Here is a 25,921-nt window from a genome sequence, read left to right as displayed (position 1 = left end):
CTTCCTAAATCACCTTAATGTTTAGATCAACGCATTGGAATGGTCCAGTCTAAATCCAGACCTGAAACCATTTCAGAATCCGAATCAAGACCTGATTTCCCCAGACATTCCTCATCCAGTGGGTCTGAACTTAACCTTAATGGTCATTTTTAACAAATTTTGATTTTACCTTCATATTTCTTAATGGAAACCATTAATATTGCCGTATGTTGTATCCATTTTTTCAGCACAACCCAAACCTTGTGAATTTAAACGTACATTTTTCTTTTGGATATATTGCTATTGCATATTAAACCTGGAGTCACATGAAAACATAAAATCCAAGTTTGACAAATTTCAATTTATTCACTGTGAAACCCACAAATATTCACAATGAATGGTTTTTATAACTTAGAATGACAATGAATACTGTAAATTTCTTAAACTGATATAAAAATATTGCAGACAATGCAATTTTTATAAAATTATTAGCATAAAAATGAAGGCAATTCCTCATTTGTTTGTATACAACTTTTGACAAAACATAATTGGGTAATTTTGCACTCCTTTCACGTCGCTGCGCCATTCCCCCTTCTCATCGTTACTCTTTTCATTGTTACTTGCGCAACTTTCCTTTGTTTCTCAGCAACAAAATACAGCCCATAATTATTCATTGAAGATGTGAGATTTCAAATAACAGTTATCTAATGTTGCGTTTCATTTTTACGTTTGTAAGCCCAGACTAGCCTGTTCTTAGCATTTCTTTGACATTCAGAAATATATGGTTTAATTATCTTAGCATAATTCTGGTTTCACTTTATCTATTAACACAATTCAAAAACTGGTGTGTAGTTTATAATGTGAACTTTAAGCACAAGTTGGAAGTCTTGCTGCTACGCTACGCGTCCATGGACTCCTAAGGTTATTAAGGCAGAACCAAGGCTCACCCATTAGGTAGGTGACTATCTTGCACATTGTGGCCCCAAAGATGAAGTCCTCCAGGATGTTTGGGATGAGCGTGAAGGGCATGCAGAAGATGGCCATCATCAGGTCGCTGACCGCCAGCGACAGCAGGAAGGAGTTGGTGACGGTCCGCATGCGTTTGTTCAGCATCAAGACAACGATGATCAGCAGGTTGCCGAAGACGCTGAGCAGGAAGATGAGCGAGTAGAGCAGAATGCGGAAGGAGTCCATCTCTGGCGGAGACAAAAACAATCAGCTTCATGAAGCAACGGCGTTACATACATGGTTTAATTGGACTTATCAGTGTGCAATGGTTCTTGTTGGAGTCAAGACAGGAAATATAAACAAATGGAAGAACACATAAAGTAGAGAAGGGGAGATTAATCAAATTAATTTGATAAGAAAACTGTTCATGTAGCGGTATATGTGAGAAATGAACCATAATAAAATGTAATGATCCCAATAATATCTCCATATGAGAATCACAGTCACTACAAACCAGACAAATAACACAGCTCTGTTGCATAAACAACACTAAAGTCTTTACAGGACCCAGTAATTTGACATAAACAGCACTTCAAATTGTGCTAGCGCCAATATTTCCCAGTTTTCCCTGTGAGCCGAGCAATAATTGTAATGATCTAAAAAAAAAAAAAAAGATAAATATCATCATCACAGCAAAGCAGAGTGTCTCATCGTGCACTGGGGGAAAATGAGACGTGAATTATAACGATCGTCTACATTTATCACTGGAGCAGAGCCAAAGGAGAATCCAAAGGCGTTTTAGACTGGAAGGATGACTGATTTAATGTTGTTATGATGAAAAGCAACGGGAATAAATTTAATGCAAAGATTTGTATTCAGCAGAGCATCACAGAACAGGGGTACAAGACGTAAAACTTTCAAGATGAGATAATGTTGGGTTCAGGAGAAGAAAATGAGGAGTGATTTCAGACATAATTTTAGGAAAAGAAAGTATCACCATTTTATGTGTTTGTTTTCTCAAATTAAGTAAAGTGTTAGCCCTCCCTACTTCCTGGAGTAGCATAAACTAATTTCCCCGATTTCACAGTGGTTATTTATTAAGCTTAAATAGCTTCACACATGCCTTGACATTACTAACAAAATCTAATTTGCCTTATTTTATAGATAATATTTAGCATGACGGTGATATATGATTTAAAGTACATCATAACTCCCAAGCATCAGGGTCGCCCAGCCAGAGGGTTTTGGGGATGCTCCCTTCACTGACACCAGCCTGTGACAGTGAGCCTGTTTGAGAATGAGAGCATTTGACAGGACAAGGGCGAGGTCAGCCATGTGCTTCTCTGACCGGGTCCACGACTTGAAGACAAGTCTAAAGGTCTTCAGCTGGGCCTGCAGACAAGCAGGACAGGGATTCAACATTTCTCTCTGCGCCTCAGCAAACGCGCCATGGAAATGGTTTTAGTATCACCCAGCAGGAGACGTTTTTATTTTCACTCACTCTTCTTGTTCTCCACCCAAGACCCGTTATTGGCATTCCAGTGATTTTAAAACGGCTAAACCAAAGAGGCAAAAGTCAACACCTGGCATTTAGATTTAGATCATTTTGCCAAAGGGCGAAATGTAAGCTAAGCAACAGGAAGGATTCAAAGTGAGGCTTGCTTGTGTCTTTCTGATTTGTCAATTAAAATCTAGCTAAAGGGGTAGCCAAACCTTAACTTCCACAAAGTCAAAATGGTTTCAGTGCGAGCAGTTCCTCATAGTTTATTAATCACACAGTTTATAAACATAAAACTTATTTAAGTCCACTTTTCAAATTCACTTCAGATAATAAAGCATAATCCATCTACAGGAGTGATGGTGCATCAGCTTCTACCATTAGCTCACACAAAATTTAGCTTAACAGTTTCAGGCTTGTGTTTTTGCTTATATTTGGACAAGTTTTATGAAAAAAATAACCCAGAAACGTTTACAACGAAAGTTTTGGATTAGAAGTGCACCGTTTAGCAGCCAGCCAATTTATGGTTGCTAATTTCCTTAATTTTGAGGACAGTAGTCAACCAAAACTATGACTTTCTTGCTATTTTCAGACAAAAAATAATCAGAATCGGCAGGTCAAGCTTTTTAAAGATTGGTTATTGGCCCGAAAACTGCAATAACCGTTTTCTGTTATTGCCGAAAAAGACCCCTAGTTTGGGTCTTTTGTGAATACTATAATTTCACAACTAAAACCTAGCTAAAAGATTAGCCAGCTGTTAGCCCCCGCAAAATGTAGCTATAATAATAATAATGCTTTCAGTTTCCGGAAATTGAAAGGAAACAGTTTAAAAAGATGCCAAACATATAAATTGAGTTTCTGCTACAGGCTGAGTTTATTTTGTAGCTGCTGTAAAATTAAAGAAAAGAAAACTATTAAGTGTTTTTCAGGTTCTTGTAAAATTGGAAATGGAGCAGGAATTGCAATAAGATTTTTATAATATTTTGAGACCATAGTTAATATCCAAGCAATTGTTTTTAATTGCCATGGAAATACCCAGATGTGCTGTACACCAAAGATAAACAAAAGGAGGCCTGAACCCATGACACTGCTGGAAACGTTAATCACGTCTGTTAGGATTGAGTTAATTTAGTTTCAGTCATGGAAAGACAGATTTCCAACACATAAGTGAGTAGAGTTTACATCAGAGAGCAGAAACGCACATTCAGCGCTGCCATTGAAGAAATTCCAGCCCAAATATCATGCAGAGAGCTGCCACTGGCCAGACGGTCTGCTTTATGATTAGGTGTGATGTGAAAAATGATTTATCTATCAACTGAGTGCCGGCGGTACAGCATGGTGGATGTGTTGCGCCTGAAGACTGCAGGGTGATTTTCCCTGGTTCCTTTGACTCAACCAAGCATGACAGGCGTGTTTAAATCCACTATCATACATACGCTGTGGATAAAAGCGAGGCATCACCTCTGAAATGCTTACCTGCTACAAAAATGGAGCATTTTTGGTTTGATCTATGACAGAAACACCATTGCCACCATTTATTAAACCACCACTTTTTCCAATTTTCCTGCAATCTCATCCAAAATTTTGCTTTTCCACACATGATTAAAGTGTTATTACGTTGCATTACATTATTATCGGTGTAGTCAGACGAAAAAAGCAAATCACTATTAGAGAGCCCCGTCATCTGTTAAAAGTAGGGTTGTGGAAAAAGGAGAGTGCTTTTACAACCTCTGTAGTTAGGTTGGATGTTGGCATGATTCACGTCTAAATCACTTCAGGGTTCATAAATAACGAGCAATAAAAATCTAAGAGCTACAAAGAAACAGCTGCAGCCTTGTCCTTTTAATTACAACCTTGCTCTGGTGATATTTCATTGAGAAAATACCTGATAGATGAGTTCAAAATGCTTCTTAGCGTCCAATTCTGATGCTTTCCTTATTTTTAATTTAGCTTACAGTGCTGTCCTACTAGAAACATCCAGAGTTGGGTTGTAACTGGTTACATTTACTCAATCATATTTACTTGGAGTAACTTTTGTGGAAAATGTTACTTTTAGGAGCATTTTTACTGTGCATTTAGTTTAGTTAGAGGGAATCCTGAGGCTTCACTTTAAAAGATTTGTCATTTCAGATCTCCAATTTGAGGTTTTCAAGCAATTCTTGTTAGCATCTCAATCAGATTAAGCTCTGATTTGACTAGGCCACACTAAAACCTTGATTTTATTGTATGTTTTTCAGCCACTCAGAGGTAGACTTTCTGGTGTGCTTTCAGCATTGTCTTTCAGGATTTTCTGTTAGAGAGCAAATTAAAGCAAATTGTAAAGGTCCCATACCATCACACTACCACTACCGTGTTTGACAGTGAGATGGTTTTTCTGAAACACTGTTAGTTTTCAGAGTTTCAGAGTTCCACATTTGTCTTATCAACCCATAAAACATTTTATTTTCTGGAGTTTTTCCCTTGGATATAATTTTGTTGTCCTTCTGGAATACTGTCAACTTTGCAATTTGTATTTTTCTTTTTTATTTGATGACGTTTCACCTAGTCTTTTTTGTTCTTGAATCATGAACTTTGACCTTAGCTGAGGTGAATAAAGCTTGCAGTGCTTTAGTCGTTGTTCTGTTTCGTTATACGTTTTGTTTGTGTTGGAATAAAAACCCTCGCTTATGATTCATTGGAATCTCATGGCTTTATAACAATTTTCCAACTTGATATCAATGACTTTGTTTCTCATTTCATCTTTAATTTAGACCTTTTAGCCTACTTCATGTTGTCAGATCATGTTGTTCTATTCAAGTGATTTTACAAATTCATTATTAAAAAAATTAGTGAATTTGTCACATTGGGCTAGGTTCCTTTGGATCACTTTTCTCCTGAAAGCTTGTGACAAAATAGCACAAATAAACACGTCCGGAAGGACAAATTTAGAAAGCTTCTAAAATAAGCAGAACATGAGTCAGAGGCAGGCCTCTGCAGCAGCATAATAATTATTTTCCTTTGTAAATATTTAATGCGGCAGGAAGTGCACCTATAGGATCAATGCTGAACATCAAGGACGCACATAAAGAAGCTGTGAAGGAATCTATCACTTTCTTCGCTCATAGGCATCGCTCAACAAGATATTTTGAGAAATTAAAGGAGCTTTATCACTTGAATCAGCATCAATATTCACCTTTTGGTTCTGATTAGTTTCAAGACATTAAAGGGGAATGAAACCTCACCTCCTTAGTAAGGGGAGTTTCTTTAAATGTAGTTTTGTTGCATCATAAACCTCACTACATTCTAAATGATGCAATCCCAAACAAGCCGCGGCTTGCATCAGAATGCACAGCCACACGCTGTAATCCCTTCTCACCTCCACATTTCGCATCCTGCTACCTGACCCCTGATTAAACACCTACACGGCACAGGCAGCCGCCGCGCTGCTAGTCAGCAGCTTTCGGCAAAAAGCCGCAAATGTCTTCTAATTGGTGCAGCTTGTAAGACACACAACACACGCCGGCCCAAGAGTGTTATTGATTTTCATTAGCTGGCAGCAAGTCAAAAGAGGATGGAGCCCTTCGGTTTGGCCTGAGGTGTATTATTATTATTCTCACGGCTTAAAGGAGTGAGCTCTGAATGTGGTTTGTGTAACTGGATCTCTGCTAATTCTTGTCTAAAAATAAATTCCATCGTTTGTCTCACAATAATGACTTTTTTTTCAATTTACCACATGTTGCTTTAGCAACGAGTAACTGAATCACCTTGCAGTGTTCAAACCGAATCAGTGGTTGAACTTCTTTCTATCAAATGGTGACTAAACCACTTTAGTGTTTCTGCTAAATGTTTGCATCACTTTTTGTCGAGAGGAAGATTTAATGTAAGCCTGTTCCAACAACAGATTTTGAGACCATTTTCAAGTAATATGGTAGTAATGGCGTAATAATGCAAGAAGACATTCAAACATTAAACACCAGAACTGGAAGATATTTAAAATAATCACTAAAGATACAAATACAATTAAATATGAAGTCTTTGTAAACAAAATTGTATTTCAAAAACGGGCTAGTTGAGACCAAATCACCAGACTGAAGGCTTTTATCTTCCAGTTTTTGTTGGAAAAACATAAGAAAAACAATGAAGGGTTAATTTAAAGTGTCTATTTTTATAGTATGTCCCTTCTAGCTCTACACAATCTAGAGACTAATGGTTTCTACAATAAAACTCAAACTCAGTCATTTTCCTTGGCCCACTCCATAATATCCCAAAAATAAAATACTCAAAGGTTTGTAGTCATTGACTAAAAGTAAAAACTTCGAAGATTATCAATCATTTTTCAAGGTACAGCAATCTCTCCTAACCTCAATGGCGTGCAGAAATCTCAGTGCACATTTGATCTTTTTGATCCCTGGATGTCTTCTCAGGTTCAAAAGACGAACAAAAAACAGTTTTTAGAGCACAAAGGTAAGAGCTTACAACATTTATTGTTCTCACAAGAGATTCGATCAGGAGACGGGGGATCTGCTTCCCCCTTATCTTCCATTTCCTATATGGAAAAGTCGCTGGGCATAAAAATGATTCGGCTTTTTTCCCCCACCATGTTTGGTAGCTGGGTTATGTTTGGAGATAGATATGATTTCTGATTGAACCGCTACACTCCCACAATGCATTTTCACTGCATTACAAGCAAATGAACCCTTTGACAGCAATTATCATGCTGCTCAGTGCGCATAAGTCCGTCTGTATTTTATCACGGTAATCAGGGGGTTGCTAAATGTAACAGTCAGCACTCTAATTCAGCTAAATAAGCTATCTCACCATGAGTGATTAATATTGGTTCCACACTACATTCAGATTTTGCAGCAGGAAACTCCTTATTTGTAGGATATATTTAATCACCCATGAAGGCTGTATTTAAATTAACTTTCAGTGCCAGTCGATTTTTCTTTTTTTTCCCTGCATGTTTCACCACATTTGCACTGAGTGTTTTGACTCAAAATCATTCAAACAGATTAAAAAATAAGTTAAAAATCTTCACGGAAATGAAGCTTCATGGCATTTTGGCTCATGATTGTTTAAACAAAAACATTAGCCAGAGTTACTGCTGCAGTCTGTCCTCAGGGTGACAGATTGGGTTAATTATATCCACGCTGCGGTCTTTGGAAAAACAATGGCAGGAAGCAAGATGTCTGCAAAAAGCTGTCAGTCAATTATGAATCAATTAGGATTGGGACGTCTGAGTGGCCTTCAGACAGTCTGCTTGTTAAATATATTAATTTATTGTACAGTAAGTACTTTACTAAATCTTCCATTTGCATTTTTATTAGAATTGATTGAGTATTGAGGTGGTTCTCAAACTATGGGGTGCGCCTCTTAATGTGTACCTGGTCTTTTTTTTTTTTTATTATTCTTTTACCAATTTGCCATTTTATGCCTTTGCAACATATTATTAACCTCCTGAGACCCTGCATCCTCATATGAGGACATTACATTTTTGTAAACACAGATGTAAATAATAACATTGATTGAATGGTCTTATCGTCACACAGATAGACCCAATGTCCTCGTCTGAGGACATTGGGTTTTGAGAAAACCACTTATTGTAGAAAGCTGAAATTTCATTTTTAGGCCAATTGGGTCCTTATGATCCCAAATGACAAGGAGAAATGTATATGCAAAAACAGACCCATTGTCCTCATATGAGGGCATTGGTTTTGACATAGTTCAAGAGCACATAGAAAGCTAAAATTTAATTTCAACTAAAATTAGGTCATACTAATCCCAAATGGTAAGGAGACATAAAAAATGCACATCAAACAAAAGCCCGGGTCTCAGGAGGTTAAAAAATACAGTTGTTTCCCACCCTAACTTTTCATGTATTTAAGATGTTTTGGGCATTTCAAACACACTTTGACTTGGATCCTGATCCACTCCTTTCTAGTTGCAGATCTGTGCTTTGTGAGTTGTAGACCATATTTTCCCCCCTCAAAAAAAATCAAAACGCTTACCAAATGACTGGATCTATGAAAGCAAGAACAGTTTTGTATATGGGTGAAAATAATCATTATAATTTTTGTTGTTGGAAAGGAGACAAAAAGTGAATGACTGTTAATATATTTTCCTTTTCCAGTAAAAACGATCTGCCAGAAAGATGTGATTTGTGCACCAGATATTAGGATTTAGCATTCTTGGCTGTTATTTTCTAAAGTTTATCATTTATTGCACCACAGTGTTTCTCCAGTTCAAATCCTGGATTGTAAGAAGTACATTTCTCATTTCAAATTATTTAAAACTCTTAGCATCCACGTGATAATTCTGGAGAATGTTGGTGTGTCATATTAACGTGTTGAATTTGTACTTTTCTTAATCTGATTGGTTTTTGAAGCTACAGTAAAACATTATGTTTCAGATTGCTGCACTGCTTGAGTTACGGTCAAATCTTTGAACTTCTTTTTAAAAGAAAAAACAAAAATAGGCACACATTGCATCAGTTTTCACATCTGATAAATACATTTAAAGGAAATATTTGTTACATTTTACATTCTCTAATTAAAACGCTATAGAAAAAAGAGGATTTTTATTTTTAGATGTCAGTGTTTTTAAAATATAGTGACTAAAATGCAACATTTAGGGATGGTTACACTGTGAAATTGACTAATAATTTAAGTTTGCATCCTGCGTTAGCTAGCTAATGCTAATATCAAGCTTCCTAGTATGGTAATTTTCTTAACCGCTCAGCAGTTGTTGATAATCTTAGCTGTCACTCTCAATAAAAATGTTTATAGGCCCCCTTTTAACGAAAACTTAAAAGCGCTTAGCTTATTTAGTTAAGTACTTTCGAAATATTTAGTTGAATTTAAATACTTTATTTAGCAATCCTTTAGATTTAGCTCAGAAATATGAGTCAAATTACTTAAATAAAATGTAATTTTTTTTGTTTTTGTCTAATTTCTAACCATTTCTGTTTTTAAGAGTGTAATTACAGGCAGTGTAGATGTTTTAGAGAATATCTGTTAAAAACTACCTCAGGAAAAGAATCTAAATGAAAAGCAGAGGCCTCTTTTTTATTTTTTTTACATGATTTCCGTTTTTTTTTTCAGTTCACGTTTCATTATAATTGAAACTTACATCTCACACCTATTAGAGGAGCTGCATCTTCAGGGATTTCTGTAGTGAAATAGACCCTTTGCCAAGGTGTTTGCTATCTGAAGTTATTATGCCAGAACCACGCCAGAGGCCCGTTTAATTCTATAGAAATAAAAGTGCTGTCCAGTTTATAATTACTTTTTGTCACACTGTGGAGGCCATTAAATGCACAGAGTAAAAATCTGTTGTCAAAGTGTAAATAGTTATGGGTCGTTCATCATGTTCTTAAGCTGCAATGTAATTGCACAATCTTCCAACTTTCAAGTTGGATTAGTATGAATTTTCATTTACATAAAACATATTTTATGTTTTGAAACACCACTACTTTTCATATTGAAAACACCAAACTGTGGAAATGCTGGACTAAAATACTCAAGATGTGCACTGTAAAATCTTTGACAAAGTAAAATCATAATGGCTCATTTTAAGAGATTTTTGAGATAAACTTCTGTAAAAAAAAAAAAAAGAAAATACTACCAAAATATATTTACCAAACTACCAAATAAAACCGTATGACTGTACAAAGTTCAGTGACATAGTGCTCACTTAAATTTAATATTTTTGTGTTTTACAAACTTTTGATTTTATACATATGACGGCAAAGGCAAAAAATATGTCCCATTCTCAGTTTATGTTTCCAATAGGAAGATTATTGGTGCTACACAGCTTCCAACTGCCATTCCCCTTATGTAAACAAAACAAACAACAAATCTCCCAAATATGACCAAGGTTTAAAGTTTCAGGAAAGTTTATGTTAGCTTAAACATCAGAGATTTAAAACAACAGAAGTCTGTTTTGGTCTTTGCATAGCATGCTGGTGCTATCAGTGTGTATGTAGCTAACAGATCATCTGAAGCAGCAAGTTTCCGTATCATTCCTTGGTCTGCCTTTGAAAACCTGTGTTCATTTAATGCTTATGAAATCCCTTCATGCTCACTCGCAAGCTCTCAGAAGGATGGAGTGAGCTCAGCAAAGTGCCACTTTGAATCAGTCGGGGAGCAGAGTCCGAGCAGAGCCAAGGTGCGGATACAGATGTTGCTCCACATAGGCAGGACCCCGTCTGACCCCACCTGCTCTCAAGAGTCTGCAGCCATTAATGCGATGGGATGCATGTCAGCTGTGCTTTACAGCTTCTTTATAAGCTGTGGGAGCCTCAATACCTCAAATAGCAATCCAAATAAGTAACACATCCGTTGGATCAGAGCAAATGAAAAGAAACGCAAAGGAATATGTCAGAGCACACAGCTGGTGTTGCTGATGTGGTATCAATATTCTGGTTAAAGCTTAGAATTGGCCAATGAATACAGCTGGAAGGAAAGCATGTGGATTTGATGTTCTCTATTTAATCGGACTGAGCTTGAAATCTCCATCTCTACGAGCAAAATGGATAGAAACAAAACCCAAAAGACTTGGTTCCTCTGGGAGTAACTCATGGTTTTTTATATTTTATTTTCAAAAACTAAAAAACCATGTATAATTATCCTTCAGCTTCACAATGATTCTCTAATTAGTGTTTTCTGTTGCATAAAAGTCCAAAAAACACATTGAACTTTGTAACGTAGGACACCATGCTGATTCTCTACATACATTACACTTTTTTGAAACCAAATGTTCAAAGACTTGGTTTTGTCCTGTCTCAGTGTGGTGGACTGGTATATCTTTTTTCCTGAAATCGAACTAGTTTCAAACTGTGTTCAAATGTAGCCGATAAAGTTTTTTACTTTAAAATGTCAATGCTACCACCTGGTGAGATAGAAGAGGAGAAAAAGGAGAAAATATTCCAGTTCAAAAACATATTTTTTTTCTGTCTGTTCAACACAGAAAGAAAAACCCTGAGTTACGTCCTCCATTCACTCTACCTGCAGGTAATGCTAAGTCAGTCAATGTTTAGCTGACTTGTTACTACCATGTCATACTGTTTGGACATACTACTGAGGGTCTGCATGCATACAGGGGTAGGTTCACCTAAATGTTGTGGCAATGCAGCTTACTGAAAAACATTAGCTACACAGGAACAACCAGTTAGTCAGGAGCTCAAAGTTAGCTTGCTAATTAGCTTCCATACTCAGACCTTCTAGGAATGTTTGCAGCTTTACAGCTGTCCAGGTCTGTGATATTCAGTTGAAAATGGTCCCACATTGGTTTAGATCTTGAACTTTGTCTCACCACCCTCAAAGCTGTGGGACTCTTGTGTCTTAGGGTGTATGCACATCAAGAAAGTCTTTTTGTCTTTTGAATTTCAATAGCAGCTCATACAGCGTAGGTTTGACCCACAACATGTTGGCAACAGCATCGCTACGCAGAAAACGGTGAACGATTTCAGCACAATCAGTACATGCAGTAGTAGCATTAGAAACACTGAAGGGCTCCCGGTCCCGACGACCTTTGCCGCATGTCCTCCTTCAAAAATGGCGCCGGCTCAGCTGGCTGCCTGCAGACGCAGCTCCTGTCGTGTGTGTGTGTTAATCTGTGTATAAAAAAAATTCTTGCTATAACTGTGAAATAATTTCCCTGCTGGGATGAATAAAGTAATTCTTCTTCTTCTTCTTCATTTTAAACATTGTGTCCAGAAACTCTGGGTCATGAAGCCCAAAATGACATACATTTCCTGCTGTTGCTTTGGATTGAGGCCGATCTGTATTCACACCAGAAGCAAACCGCACCAGAGTTTATTTGGAAGACAACTGAGACTACTTCAAAAAGTGGATCTCGTTCCGGTTGTTTAGTCCGCACCAGGGTTCACTTAAGTGCATTCACAGCTACAAAAAAGGTCCAGACCGATGGGGGAATAAACTCTGGTTCGTTTAAACTGAACCACATATGTCAGGTGTGAATACACCCAAAGTAGTCTTTGGTCTTTGTTTTGTTTTGGTGTGCTCTGGTCTTCATCTTACCTCCTTTCAAAGAATTGGCATCATGTTGGTATGCTCTGGTTTTTCTTTTGGTGTCAACCTCCTTCAAGTGGTTGGACTTGGTATTCTCTGGTCTTGTTCTTGGTATCTCCTCTATTCCTTGCAAGGGATTCTACCTCCACCTGTCTATAGTATCAAGAGATCTTGTCCAAGTCTGTGATGTTCAGTTGCAATTTAATACTGTTTTTCTTTTCGGAAGAAGTAATAAAACATCAAATAAATATACTTTAGCTGTATTTGAAGGTCACTTGTGTTAGAAAATAAGATCTTGTACACACATGGAAGGGGTGCGGCTTTAATTTCCTGTCATAACTGCAGACCCCTGAGAGCAACAAAAATGCATAATCAGACTCCACTGTTCCCCTCTGACCTGAAGCAGGAGGTAGGTGAAAGTAAATAATGCATCTAAATGGATAAAGGCTCAATATCATCTAATGTTTAGGAGTTGAGGAACAAAATGGAAGCATTTCTGTCAATTCAAAGCTGAAACTCTCCACTATGTTTGATTCCTCCCTGAAGAAGCTGGGCTTACATCCTGCTGAAGAGGTTCACAGGTCTGAAAGAGTAAGTCGGCACAGAAGAAGGAATGGCTGAATTATTTATTGGGGAACGATCTCAAATCTTTTTTCAATACTGCAGCTGAGGTGGTGGGGGGAAAATATTAAAACCGTCTCTCGCTCTTGTTCCGACCTCATTAGCAACCCAGTCTGGATGTGCAACTGGTGCCCTGATACAGGACTCGGGGGGCCTTATCTCCTCCACTGCTGGGTTTAATCTCTGTTGCGCTTCCGAATTAGAGGCATGCAAAATAAACACTGTGAATTAAAACAGCTTTTTTCACACTGTTGTTGTTCATCCCAGCTTTGTTGATGCAGGAGTTGGGAGAAGGCAGCAGTAAATCTGCCTGACTTGGTGATTTATTGTATGCAGGTCTGGGGAAGTTGATTAACACAAAACCCAGGATTGCAAATAATTTTCAGCTTAAGCAGACATCAGTGCACGAGAGACTCGGATAAAGGCTTTTTTTGAGTTTGTGCTTTTACACTAACCAGTTTAAGATAGTCCATTAGCTCAACTGGTGAGTTTTTTTAAATTAGTTAATCATTAATAAATTTCAGATGTTAAAAAAAAACTTTCATTTTTTGGTAAATACTCTGTTACTGAAGAAAGGAAGAATAAAAATGCTCATTGCACCACTAACAAAAAGCAACAGGAAAAAAGAAACAAGGCCTGTCACAATAATAAATATTGCTGGATGATAAATTGTCCCACAGGTTTTCCCATTTTCAAGTCATATAATGCGATAAAAATGAAGGAAGACATTCTTAAAGATCAATAAAATGTCTTTGTAAACAAAATTTTTATTTTTTATTTGTAAAGAAGGGCTTGTTGAGACCAAAGCACCAGACTGAAGATCAGTGTTTTTATAGATAAAAGAAAAAACCGGATAAATAACGCAAATGGAAATGATTTTATTGTGACAACTTAACACTTATATATGTAGATAAATTAAACCGTGTTGGAATAGCTTGTTCAGGAATCATGAATAAATAGACACGTGATGTCTTTCCAATTTTATTTATGAGTACTTACGTCTCAGACGGACTTAAATATACCCACATACTTATTATATTATTATTACTATTTGAGTATGCGCATGTATTAGAAATCAGCAGCAGAAAACGAAAGGGAGTCATAAAGGTGCGGGTTTTACCTCGGGCTCTGGTGGCAGGTCGGTTCAGTACGGAGCTGTTGGAGCAGGTCGTGTTCTGTTCCATAAGTTCCACGCTGATGTTCCCCACGCTCACGTCCCCGCGCTCCCCGCACACGGACAGCAACTCCTGCGCGCTGCCGTTCGCCGCCATCCTCTCCGTCCTCGAGGCTAATTACCGATCTGCTTTTACCACACCTGAGGACCGCTTTAAGACCGCCGCGCTGGAGTCAACCCGTCGCTTTTTGTCTTCATTACACCGCGGAGGAATTCAGGGTGCGCTGGAAAACTTGGTGACAACGCAAAGTGGAGTTGCGCGCTTCTGGAAAAAACGAAGAAACTCAATTTAAGCACCTGCGGATGTTAATTGGAGCGAGGCAGGAGACGCTCTTAATAATCGGACTGAAGCCCGACTGTGGAGGAATGAGGCTGCGCTGCTAAGGGCAACTGGTGAGCTCTCTCCTCTCACACACACTTATCTTCTCTCTCTTTTTTCTCTCTCTCTCTCTCCTTCATTCAACTCTGCTTAGACCGAAGCTGCACATCAACATTACCAATTGTTTTTTTTTCTTTCTTTTCTGCGTTTTGTACAACCTGAATATATTTTTTGGAAACAAAAAAAAATCATAAACATAAGTCTGTAGGAAGATAATATTTATCTTTAATTTCTATGCATTTGTATTCGTCCTGCAGAGTCAATCCATTTTAGAGCTACCCTGTCTTTTCACTGAATAGAATCTTAATTGGATTTCAGTCTGGACTTTGGCTGAGTCATTATTGTGGATTGAACCATTGTTGTCCAACATGTGGCCTGAGGGCCATTTGCTGCCCTCTCAATGATTGTGTCCAGTCCCTATCACAATTCTGGAGTGCAGCAAATCTGGCAGAAGTTTTTACAGATAAATAAAATCTCACATGGTTTTTAGCAAACTGGGCAACTTACAGTTTTCGGTAACATTTTATTTGAATGGTTGTGCATAAGACTGACATTACACTATCATAAACTTGACATAACACCCATTATGAACATGAAGGAGTATTCATGAATGTTTACAACTGTTGTCATTAAGTGTCATTTGCTAAATAATTACACTTTTAATGCAAAATTGACTCTTTTAGTTGACTTTTACTGAATAAAAATGTAATTATGTACCAAATAATGCTAATTTGGCACTTTCAATGCAATTTTGCATTAAAAACTGCATTATTTACTGAAAGGCACTTTATAACAACAGTCTTCAAGCATTCATGAAGACTCCTTCATGTTTGTGGCAGGTGTTATGTCATGTTTATGACAGTGTAATGTCAGTCTTATGCACACCACTTCAAATAAAGTGTTACCTAGTTTTCTTTCAACAATGAATTTCTTTTTCTACAAAGTGTATAAGGTTCACTGACTCAGCAGAACCTCAGCAGCTCTATTAGAGTTACCAGATCTTGTAAATTATTCTGGTTTTATGACAATAATGCTTTAAGAAACTTACTAGATTTGAGGCAGTAGACATTTCTAAGACTGGGATTTGAACCTACATGCTTGCTGCAAAATAATGTATTCCCAACAAGAAATCTACCATGTTGTCTAAAAGTAGAAGGGAAATTATTTGGATTGAGGCAACAATTGGTTGCGTCAGGAAGTTCTGAGTTATTACCCAGGTTTGCATGCAATCTTGCTGTTCTATCATCATTCCAGGGTCTTACATGGTTGTGTGGAGACCAAACAGCTAAATCTATTCACTTAAAGCTTTTTAATGAGGAGTAATAAACCTTCTTTGTAGCATCTCATAAATCTGTCCAATAAATTAGTTTGGAGCGGGCTTTGCCTTTAGATTCTGACCATCTATGGGCTGGAGATAATTTATTTTCTTTGGTGAAAAAACTTCATAACGATGGTAAGTAACGATGTGTTTAGGGTAGTTTTTTTTTTTTTTAAAGTTTACTGGAACTTCCAATACAACTGGATTCTTATTTACTACTTAGAAGTTGTCTTAAGCCATTTGGGTTATTGATTGGTTGATTAGAACTGAAGATGCATTGCCATCTATTTATTCAGGATTTATTTTGGTTTATTGTATCATGTTTATCACTTTCTCTCTGAGAATGGTTGCAGTTGTATTTCCTGAACCAGGGAGCAACCGTCAAATTGTCCAGCATGTCCGGTGACAAATGGCTCAATCAGCCACAATTTGAAGTGGTTCACAGAGAAGCAACGAGCCCTCTAACTTAAATTGTCTGGTGGTTTAAAGAACAGCGTGGTGCTGTAGCTTCGAACCAATGGTTACTTGCACATCCTGTGTTTTAGATGAGAGTGGTTTACACATTCTATGCGAGTACCACCGTCTTGTTTACACACCGACTGATTTGAAATGGCTTGTTTAAAAGTAGAAAATATCTCTGAGATTTTGTTTTCGTAGTCTATGGAGCAACTATTGCATTTTCCATCTGGCTGACCCACAAGGAAAATAAGAGCTGTTTGAGGACTCCTCTGATGCGTTATTTATGGGGAACAATTCGAGAGACTCTCAGGGTTTAACTCTGTTCATGTTTTAGCGCTTCGGAAACATATACGGAGGCTATGGAGGCAGCGGGGGTGGAAGGGGAGGCAGCCTGTTCTGTGGGGGAGGTATGCAGCTTGGTTTGTTTTTATCGGGAAGTTGCTGTCGGCCCTGGTGATGGTTTCTGCTTTTATCGTGCTCTAATGTGTGGGAGGTATATCTATATATGTGTGTGTGTGCGGTGCTCCAGCTTGGCTAACATGTGCTGGTGTTTTTTTCTCCAAACACTGATAACAGCTTATTAAACTATTGCCAAAAGTCTCGTCCTTCCTCCTCCACTCAAGCAATAAGTGTTTAGCTTTGCAGTATTGATCTCTACTGCCTTAAGGGGCTTTGCACAGGTCAAGACTGGTATGTCTGATGTTTCTGAACTATTTTGGTCAGAACATCCTGCCCCAGTTGAGTTTTTTGTTTTCTCAGTGTACCTCCATTGATTAGCTATTATTTCTATTTGCTCAATTCTGCAGCAATGAGAAAGTATTTATTATTTATGTTTTTAAAATCTGTAGTGTTAATACTCATAAAACATTTCGTCTGACTTAAGAAAAAAATGGAGTAGGTGTCTTTTTATTTGGTGTTTGTAAACTCTGGTTTCAACTGTAAAATCCATTTTTGGGCTATAATAATGTAGATTTTCTAAGTGAGAGTACATTCAATTAATATGACAATGAGTTATCTGTGCCCCTACAGTAGAAAAGGACAATATAAAATTATCACTATTCTGTTTCGCACATTGATTCAGCTTCCTTCCTTCCAATTACTTTCTGAACTCTAGCTGAAAGTACCTGAGTTTAATTTGATTTCGTGGGAATGTGTCACTTGAAATAAGCATAAAAATGAGTGATGTAACAGCTGGATTCATCATCAGGTTTAGACAGGCAGCCAGAAGGGAAATGACAAAACTAAACCCTAATAAATGGGCTACAAATCTGGAAATTACTCATGAAGGAATTTAAATTTAAATTCCATGCATTGTGACTTTAAACCATGATTATAATATAGGAACAAATAATTGACTAAAACAACCTGCTGTTGGTGATTCATAAGATTTTATTGACAGTCCTGTTAGTTACTTTGGAAATGAGTGTTTATCAGTTCTTGTATATTCATATAAGGTAACTACATGCCGATTGAATCCAGCAGCAAAAATTAAAGAAAACAATTATGTAAGTTTGAGTTACATAACTTTTCACTGCATCAATATTAGCTCACTTCAGAATTTATATTACAAGTGCAAATAAAGTCTGTTGCTCAACACGTGACAATCTACTTCTGTCACTGTTTAATTAGGAACCACCTCAGAACTGGTTTTCACCTGCATATCATCCAGTTCAATGCCGTTCAAACCAGTCCTTTTAACAGTACAATAAAATGTATTTGCCCCATTGCAGATTTTAGCTTTTGTGCTTTAGCACAAAGCCCCTTCCAACAGATCTAATAAAATTAACAATGTTTTTATGCTTGATTCAAATCCAGCAGGATATCCCAACCATCTTCTTTATTTATATTTTTTCTGTCTTAAATTTTATTCATTGTGTCATTAAAAAGGTTTTAAATTGGACCTGCAGAAACCTGCAGATACCCGGTGTTTTCTTTTGCAGACAAAGTAAATGTTTGAAGAAGTTAGCCTTGTTAATTTGACTGAGAACAATGAGCTAACACAGTATTTAAGCTATGCACATTAATCATTTTTAACAGTAGAGCTGATATATTTTGAATTAATACAATAAGCTAATTGTACCACAAACTGCCCAGCAGTTTGTTTCTCTAGCTTAGTTTTGTTTGACTGTTCTTGAGTAAATTATTAGGTATTTTTGTTTTTTGCCATATATATTTGCATGTAGTGACCATAGATGCGGTGGGGCAGATAAATGAATTATCAAATAAAATCCCAGAGCATTGCAAACATGGACCAGCAGCATGAAAAGCTTACAAGACCCCATTTAGAGCTATGAAGCTACGTGACACCCTGTAAATCACACTCCTGTCTAATATTTAGGAAGCCAAAAGTGAGGCATGAGTCCAAAGAAATCAATGAATGAGTCCAACACAAATCAAATGCCCAAAACATTACTCACAACATGTCAATGAGGCCGGGACAGAGCTCATTTTCAGAATGATCCATGGGAACGCCTCAGGAATGTGCACTAAAATATTTTCCTGCCATATCTCTGCAACTCTGTTAACGAGCTTCATAAACCATCAGGATGACTAGAACATCAGTCAATGACTTGAACCTCATCTAAATTTTACCAAAATGCCATTAAGTAAAAGTTAATTTACTTCTCATGTCTTGGCTGTAAAGTTCTTTATTCTATAAAATGCTTGCAGTAAAGTTAATTATTCATCCTTGGAAATGTTTCCGGATACAAGGAAGTTGTATTTTTAAGGTTGCGTCTAAGTGCAACACTATGGCCCGTCTCTCTCATCCAAAAGCATTAGCGCTTTCATCCGTCATTGTGAAGAAAAGAAGCTGTGATGTATTTTGATTCTGTATCTGGGACACACATACACACAAACCGGGTTCGTGTGCACATTAATTTGCCTCAGTCAGGTCTTGTCTCTACATCTTATGAGCAACTCGCAGAAAGACATGATGCACATGTCAGCAAAGGTGAAGGAGCAAAGGCTTGGCTTGCCACGGCATTGGAAAAGATGGTGAGTATTCTTATTCTCAGACATGAGAAAAAGAATGTACAGGAAAAAAGACAAGGCAGCATTCCTTTATTCATTTAAAAGAACTAAAACTTTGATTTTGTTGAGGAATTGTTGAAGACAAAGCAAATGTTCTTGGGAACAAAACCTTACATCTACCAGCACTCATTGCTTTTGGGTTGGCTCAGAGCTTTACAGCAGTGTGTAACCCCAAGAGCCTGATTGTGAATGCAGAAAGGCAAAGGAAATGTTATGGATTTTAGGACATCAAGGAAAGTAACCATCAACACAGAGGCCTTGGAGGGAAAAACCTTTCTTGGGTCGATGCATCAGCCATTTGAAGGATCACAAGGCCTTTCATTTTTGAGGAAGTTAAGAAGAGCGACCTCCTTCAGAAGCTGCTGATCATGTAAACAGAAAGCTCCCTGTTGAGCGACTTGATGATTTGGTATTCCTGCTGCGACGCTCATCAGTTGTCGTCCAACTGATTTAATTTCACAACTTACAAGTTTAAGAGGTAAATCCAGATCTGAGATCTAAAACTCCTGTGAATAGTGATTTCTAACTCTGAATTAAGGTCTCGACCATACTAACACTTGGATATAGTTTGATCTTTGTCCGACTGCCTGGCCTCAGGTCAACTTTGGGATTGACCCCTAATCAGTTCCCGTAATGTCTGACTGGCTTCTCCATTCCTTGTGCAGAAAGATATATTTCACCTTCATTTACAGTGTGTTTAACACTAAGCATTGTTCTGACCCCTGCTGGTAAGATGCTACCACTAAGTGTCTTAGGTTAACATGAATACAAACAATAAAAACATACTTTGCATCATTTAGGTGCACTTCAGCACCAATAATAAACCAAAAACAGCCCTTTAATTTAGCACAGTCCAGTTGATTTTGGACAGGTTTACCAGCTTCCTGAAAAATGAACTACTACAAAAAATAAACCTGATTTCAGGGCTTTTTAAAGGATTGCTGTTGTTCCACAGTTGGCATAGTGTGTTTGCCTATTTAAGGCTGCACAAGAGGCGTTGATTGCTACCTGCTGCTCACTCCATGAAGCGGTGAATATGTAAATATTTCTTATTCCACCAGCTCAGTCACAGATTCTTCTCATCACACATCTGTTAGCAGCTTATTGGGCCTAGATTGGCCTCTCAGTGCAATGATTCTTCTGAGTATCATGCTTTCAGTGCAAATTAATGAGCCGGAAGAACCTCTTTATTTTCTAGACATATCAAACAGACGTATGGAAACAACAAAAATCTGCACCTGGGTTTAGATTGTGGGAATATTTTGTGGTTATAACGTGACAAAAAGTGAAAAACTTTTACTGAGGTGTGAATACTTTTGCGTGGCACAGGATAACCTTATATGGTGTGGACCTTTGCCCTCTTCCTTTAGTGAAGCCGTGATACTGTTTGTGTCAGATGACTGATAATCTAGAGACTCTTTACTTTTTTCTTTTTTTTTTGGTGTTTGTAACTCATTTAATCTGATCTAAAAATGAAAGAAAGCAATTCCTCTTGTGGAGATAAACTTTAGTAACACTTCTTAAAATTAATCCCTTAGGCCTATTTTATCGTTCATTGCTGTGTTCCTCTTCCTGAATATTTATTTCCTTTACATTTTTTCTTACTGTTTTTACTTCCATTCAGATCTTGCTCAAATGGTCTTGCCATATAAATATATTAAATTGTATTTGTTTTTGTTTATAGTAGAATTTTGTTCTTTGTGCGTTTCAATAGTTTTAGCATTTCTTTTGTTTTGTACCGGCCCATTAAAAGCACTGCTTAACTGTATGAAATGTTGAAAAATAATTAGCTTGCATTGCTAACAGATGTTAGCCTGATTGCTAAGCACAACCATTAGCAATTCCGACCAGATTTTAGCTTGTAGCTAAAACATGACTGGTTTAGTTTGTTCCCAAAACAAAAACACACCAGTAGATGCTTGTGACGTCCGTCTGTTATTGTGTTTTGTCCTGAGGCGGAGCAGAAGGGGCGGGACCAGGATTCGCCAGGCCCAGCGCGTCCTCGGGATATAAGCAGCCTGCTTCAGCGCGTGAGAGGGAGAGGACAGGAGCTGAATCTGGCTTGGAGCTGAGCCGGCTTTCCCACCCAGCTTGATTCTACAGAGGTGGCTCTTCCCCCAGCTGCCTGCCCACCCGGTCCTGGTTTGGGATGGTTTGTTTGACCTTTCTTTTCTTTTCGCAGGGCTTATCCGTGGAGCAATGACACCGACCACACGGGGGGAGGGGCACCCGCTTGTCGATGCTGGTCCTGTTTATTTGCTTGGATTGTACAATAAAGACTGTATTCTTTTATTGAGGGCCGTGCCTCTCTGGCTTTTTGTTGCGGCTCACGAGCCGGGTCGTAACAATGCTTTTGCATCTATTGAGTGATTACTAAATGTTTACAGTGCTTCACAAGTCATCTAACTATCTTGAAAACAAGTTTATCAGGACATGGTTGATGACTATCCAAAAAATACAGGTATTACTTTGCATAATAACAGGTGTGAACTAATGTTTGCTCATAAAAGATTAAATATTAACTGTGGTAATGCTGCTAGCGCTTTGCAGCAGAGGCAAAGGTGAACTTTTATCAGATAAACATGTATATTAAGGCTTTGTAAAGGGAAATTAGACTGACGGTAACAAATGAGCTGCTTCATTCGACTAAGTGAAGATGCTGAACGTGGTGAGTCTCAGCTTTGTGCCATTGCTCTTAGCAGTGGGGGCATTGACGCTGGAGAGGTGGGTTTTTAATCAGCAAAATTCCTCCTGTTTATGTACTTCATACTGGTTTTTACCAACAAATTCTCAGTCAAAATACAGATCCAAGCTAAAAATCTGCTCTGATATTTAGCAAAATGTAGGAGTATATGTAGATTCTCATGTATTTTGTGCTTTGTTAAGCAACAAAGTGGAGTATGATTACTTCCAATACCATCCAATGGAGGAGGTGAGAGAACCCGATCGTTGTTTCACACATAATAAAACACATTTAGTGTGATTAAAGTCTATTGAAGTTCTGCCTTACAGATCAGCAGCTGGATGTCTCAGATGGCGAAGCAATACCCCGATGTTGTGGCCATAGTGGATTATGGGAAGAGCTATGAGAACAGGACAATTAGCTTGATGAGGGTGAACCAGATTCTGGTTTTAAAAAATTTATTTGGTAGAAAAGGCTGGGATCTGCTGATATTTAGAGGCATTGGAACTGGTTTTTCAGATCGGCCTGAAGTCTGACACCAAAAAGAAAGCCATCTGGATGGACTGTGGTATTCATGCCAGAGAATGGATCGCTCCGGCGTTTTGTCAGTACTTTGTCAGACAGGTAAGAGAACCTTCTGATGTACGGTTCTCCAGAGCTACTATGAACCCCTTTAATGCTGTTTGTTTAAATTTGTGAGTAAATATGTGAGTTATCGTCTGCCGTTTTATGCAGAATTAAACTCTTTCAATCTGTTTTCTTGTTTTTTTTAAAATCAGATTCTCCAAACGTACAAAACAGACGCTAAAATGGAAGCCATGATGACAAACATGGACTTCTACATCACGCCGGTGCTCAACATCGACGGCTACATGTTCTCCTGGAAGAACTCCTCAGTCAGTATCTTGATGGATATTCATCAAATTAAATCCGGTTGATCTGCTGCAAAGCTCTCAAGCTGGACATGAGCAGGATATGAGAGGATATGCTATTAGGAAAAGGGCACTCGAGTAAAAGTGATTTGTGGTTTAATCATCGAAAAAGATGACTTCCGATGAGCCCAAAGTATAGGAGACGTCAGCGGTTTAATATTTAGAAAAATGTCAAGTGGTTAATTTCTTGCGTTGCTGGATTTAGACTCAAGTGACTGAACACTCTGATCCTCTCAGACCCGACTGTGGAGGAAGAACAGGTCACCGGGACCTTCGGGCGATTGCTACGGCACCGACCTCAACCGCAACTTTGATGCCAACTGGGGCAGTGAGTGTCTCATCACCGAGCTCCGCGTCATGAAGCAGCTTGTTGGTTTGTGTCAGCGACTGATTCTGTTTTCGTTTGCAGCCATCAGAGTGTCGTCTGACTGCAACTCCGACATCTACCCTGGCAGAGGGCCCATCTCAGAACCCGAGGCCCAGGCCGTAACTTACTTTGTGGGAAGCAGAAAGGAAGACTTCCTGTGTTTCCTCACCATCCACTCCTACGGCCAGCTGCTCCTGATTCCCTACGGACACCCCGACTTCACCGCCTCCAATTACGATGAGCTGGTATTTACATCCATGCATGCTTTGCACATGCAATACTCTGTTGCTGCACAGGACCATCTGCACTAGGAGCTTTTGTTGTTGTGCACATTTTGTTTGCTTTCTGTCAGGTTACATGAGATATTTAGGTCTGTGCTGATTGTGCATGAGGAAATATGTAATAAATTTGCTCTACATAAATAAACGACATGCATCATAACCCTCATCTGCAAACAACAAAGCGGAACAAGCAGGAGGAAGCTGACAGTAAGTAGCAAATGAGAGACTGACCAGGAACGATGCAGGTAATAAACTAAAAGAGACAAGAGTTACTGTTCGCAAAACAGGATTATGAAGCTCCATGTGTTGTTCCAGGCCTTCAGCAGAGAGAAGCGTTCAGGCAGTGCTGCTGTTTGTAAGGTTGGCTGAACTCAACAGAGGAGTTTCTAATGAATACTCAGTTCTCTGAATCACCATAGAAAAGTTCATTTGTTCCAGTATTTGAATTCAAAATGTGAACCGTATCAAAGAATGATGTTTCAAATGTTTATTTTTGTTCGTTTTGATTACAGTTTTCTGATTTTGCACATTTCACAGGATGATTTTGGCCAAAGCCAAGCACTAACTCATTTTTACAGTCACTTCTATTCCTGCATATGGCATTATTAGGGTAATATTGATTTAAATTCAGTCTTGCTAAATGCAAAAGATGTCAATGTATCACATATTTAGTGAAACATTATGGCAGCTATGAATAGATTCACTAATATTTCCTCAGTAGATAAAATCTGGAAAGTGAATCATAAACGATCCAATCTATTTTGCAGCGATTCCTCCCTGGACTTTTAAATGTACACTTTTCTTACTTCCTGTAACGACTAGCTGTGCTATAGCTTTCTCGCACGTGGTTTGTGAATATTGATACAAGTATTTTATGCCCTACTATCACAAACATTCATTAACAACATTAGTTTCCTATTCTTTGCTCAGCTCTTTGCTCTAAAGATTGAAAGCTAAACCAGAAATATAAGCAAAAACTAGCAATTTTGGTGATCTAGTATGAATGCACACATGATCTCAAGATGAAAACAGATCCCATATAAACAGTTGGCATTTATCGAGGCCCACTGTGACTAAAACCGGGCCGCAGTGTTTCCTCCTTGTGTTCTCGCACTCCCCCGCCGAAGTGTTTGTGCATGGCCGGCGCTGCCGTTCTCTGGCGCCGAGCACAGCTGAGCCGAATCTCTCTGCTCATTTTGCCGTAATACATGTCAGTAACAGGATGGAGTCATGAATACAGATGAAGCTCCAGAGCGTTTCTTTGTTTGGTAAACTGCTTTCTTTATGTTTTGTCTAATAAATCAATGAGAAGAGTTGTCTGACTATTCCCGGCTCCTCAGATGAAGGTGGGAGAGGAAGCAGCTGAAGCCATTTTGAAAGTTCATGGGAAAACGTACAGAGTTGGAACCTCTCCAGCTGTGTTATGTATGTATAGTTATTTCAGTACCTATAAATCAGAGGTTTTAAGGATTTTACCAACATAATTCTCTCTTCAGACCCCAACTCTGGTTCATCCAGAGACTGGGCTCGAATGCAGGACATCCCCCTGACTTTCACCTTCGAGCTGAGAGATAACGGCACCTACGGCTTCGAGCTCCCCCAGGAGGAGATCCAGCCGACCTGCGAGGAGGCCTACAGCGGCGCCCTGCACATCATCACCTACGCCCACGACAAGACCTTTAACGGCGCCGCGGCCACCGCAGCAGCGCTCTGGACCACGCTATTAGCGCTGGGGGTCCACCTGATGTGAGCGGAAAAGCTCACATCACACTGTAAAATGGCATGAGTTTTTATATGTAAGCAGAACCTCAAAAAGATGCTGGAAGCTTGACGTTGTTAGGATAAAATATTGGCTCAGAAATTCATGATTAATTCAAAGTACTACAGCAAAACAAAAATTTTTACTAATAAAGATTTTACAGTGTTTCCTCTTTAATCTCTTTCTTGTGAATCTATTACAAATTTCTCCCAAAAAACCTGCAGTATGTAACTTTTATTAAACAAAGGTTGGCTTTTTTACATATTTGTTAAAACAAAGGAGACAGATTATCTGTGGAAAGATCAATATTCTCCACTTCTTCTCTGGCCTACTATTACTGTCTGAAGAAATCCACCAAAAACAACCAATCAGAGCCAGGAGGCGGGGCTTAGTGCTGCCAATCAACCTCATGTACTCACTGTTAAATGTGCTAATGGAAAAGGAACAACTTGCCTTTACAAAAAACTGTTTACCGCTGTT

General features: G+C 38.4%; 2 protein-coding genes across 4 annotated transcripts in view; one reads left to right on the top strand and one right to left on the bottom strand.

Moving 5' to 3' along the window:
* The window catches only part of LOC102231199 (cholecystokinin receptor-like), a 35,443-nt gene extending 21,032 nt beyond the window's left edge, over positions 1–14,411 (bottom strand). The window contains exons 1-2 of the mRNA XM_005810197.3: positions 14,177–14,411; positions 927–1,175 (exon numbers count right to left, since the gene is read on the bottom strand). Of these exons, the coding sequence (XP_005810254.2) occupies positions 927–1,175; positions 14,177–14,327 (400 nt within the window). The 5' untranslated portion in view covers positions 14,328–14,411. The remainder of the gene's footprint in view (positions 1–926; positions 1,176–14,176) is intronic.
* A 127-nt stretch (positions 14,412–14,538) lies between these two features.
* LOC102235083 (carboxypeptidase O-like) lies at positions 14,539–25,618 on the top strand. Of its 3 annotated transcripts, XM_023329431.1 has the most exons (11): positions 14,539–14,623; positions 21,375–21,524; positions 21,602–22,143; positions 22,306–22,351; positions 22,432–22,533; positions 22,622–22,726; positions 22,882–22,998; positions 23,272–23,362; positions 23,444–23,646; positions 25,023–25,107; positions 25,179–25,432. In XM_023329431.1, exons 3-11 carry the CDS (start codon positions 22,076–22,078, stop codon positions 25,430–25,432), a joined length of 1,071 nt encoding a protein of 356 aa, XP_023185199.1. In that variant the 5' UTR covers positions 14,539–14,623; positions 21,375–21,524; positions 21,602–22,075. The 3 variants fall into 3 exon arrangements, with proteins under 3 accessions (XP_023185199.1, XP_023185198.1, XP_014328461.1); XM_023329430.1 differs by having other exon boundaries at positions 21,375–22,143; XM_014472975.2 differs by lacking the exons at positions 14,539–14,623; positions 21,375–21,524 and having other exon boundaries at positions 22,076–22,143; positions 25,179–25,618.
* Positions 25,619–25,921: the final 303 nt, after the last annotated feature.

Source organism: Xiphophorus maculatus, chromosome 24 (genome assembly GCF_002775205.1).
Source record: "Xiphophorus maculatus strain JP 163 A chromosome 24, X_maculatus-5.0-male, whole genome shotgun sequence".
In the NCBI taxonomy this organism is placed as follows: domain Eukaryota; kingdom Metazoa; phylum Chordata; class Actinopteri; order Cyprinodontiformes; family Poeciliidae; genus Xiphophorus; species Xiphophorus maculatus.
Note: the sequence above shows the minus strand (reverse complement) of the source record. Positions and strands in the feature narration are given on the sequence as shown.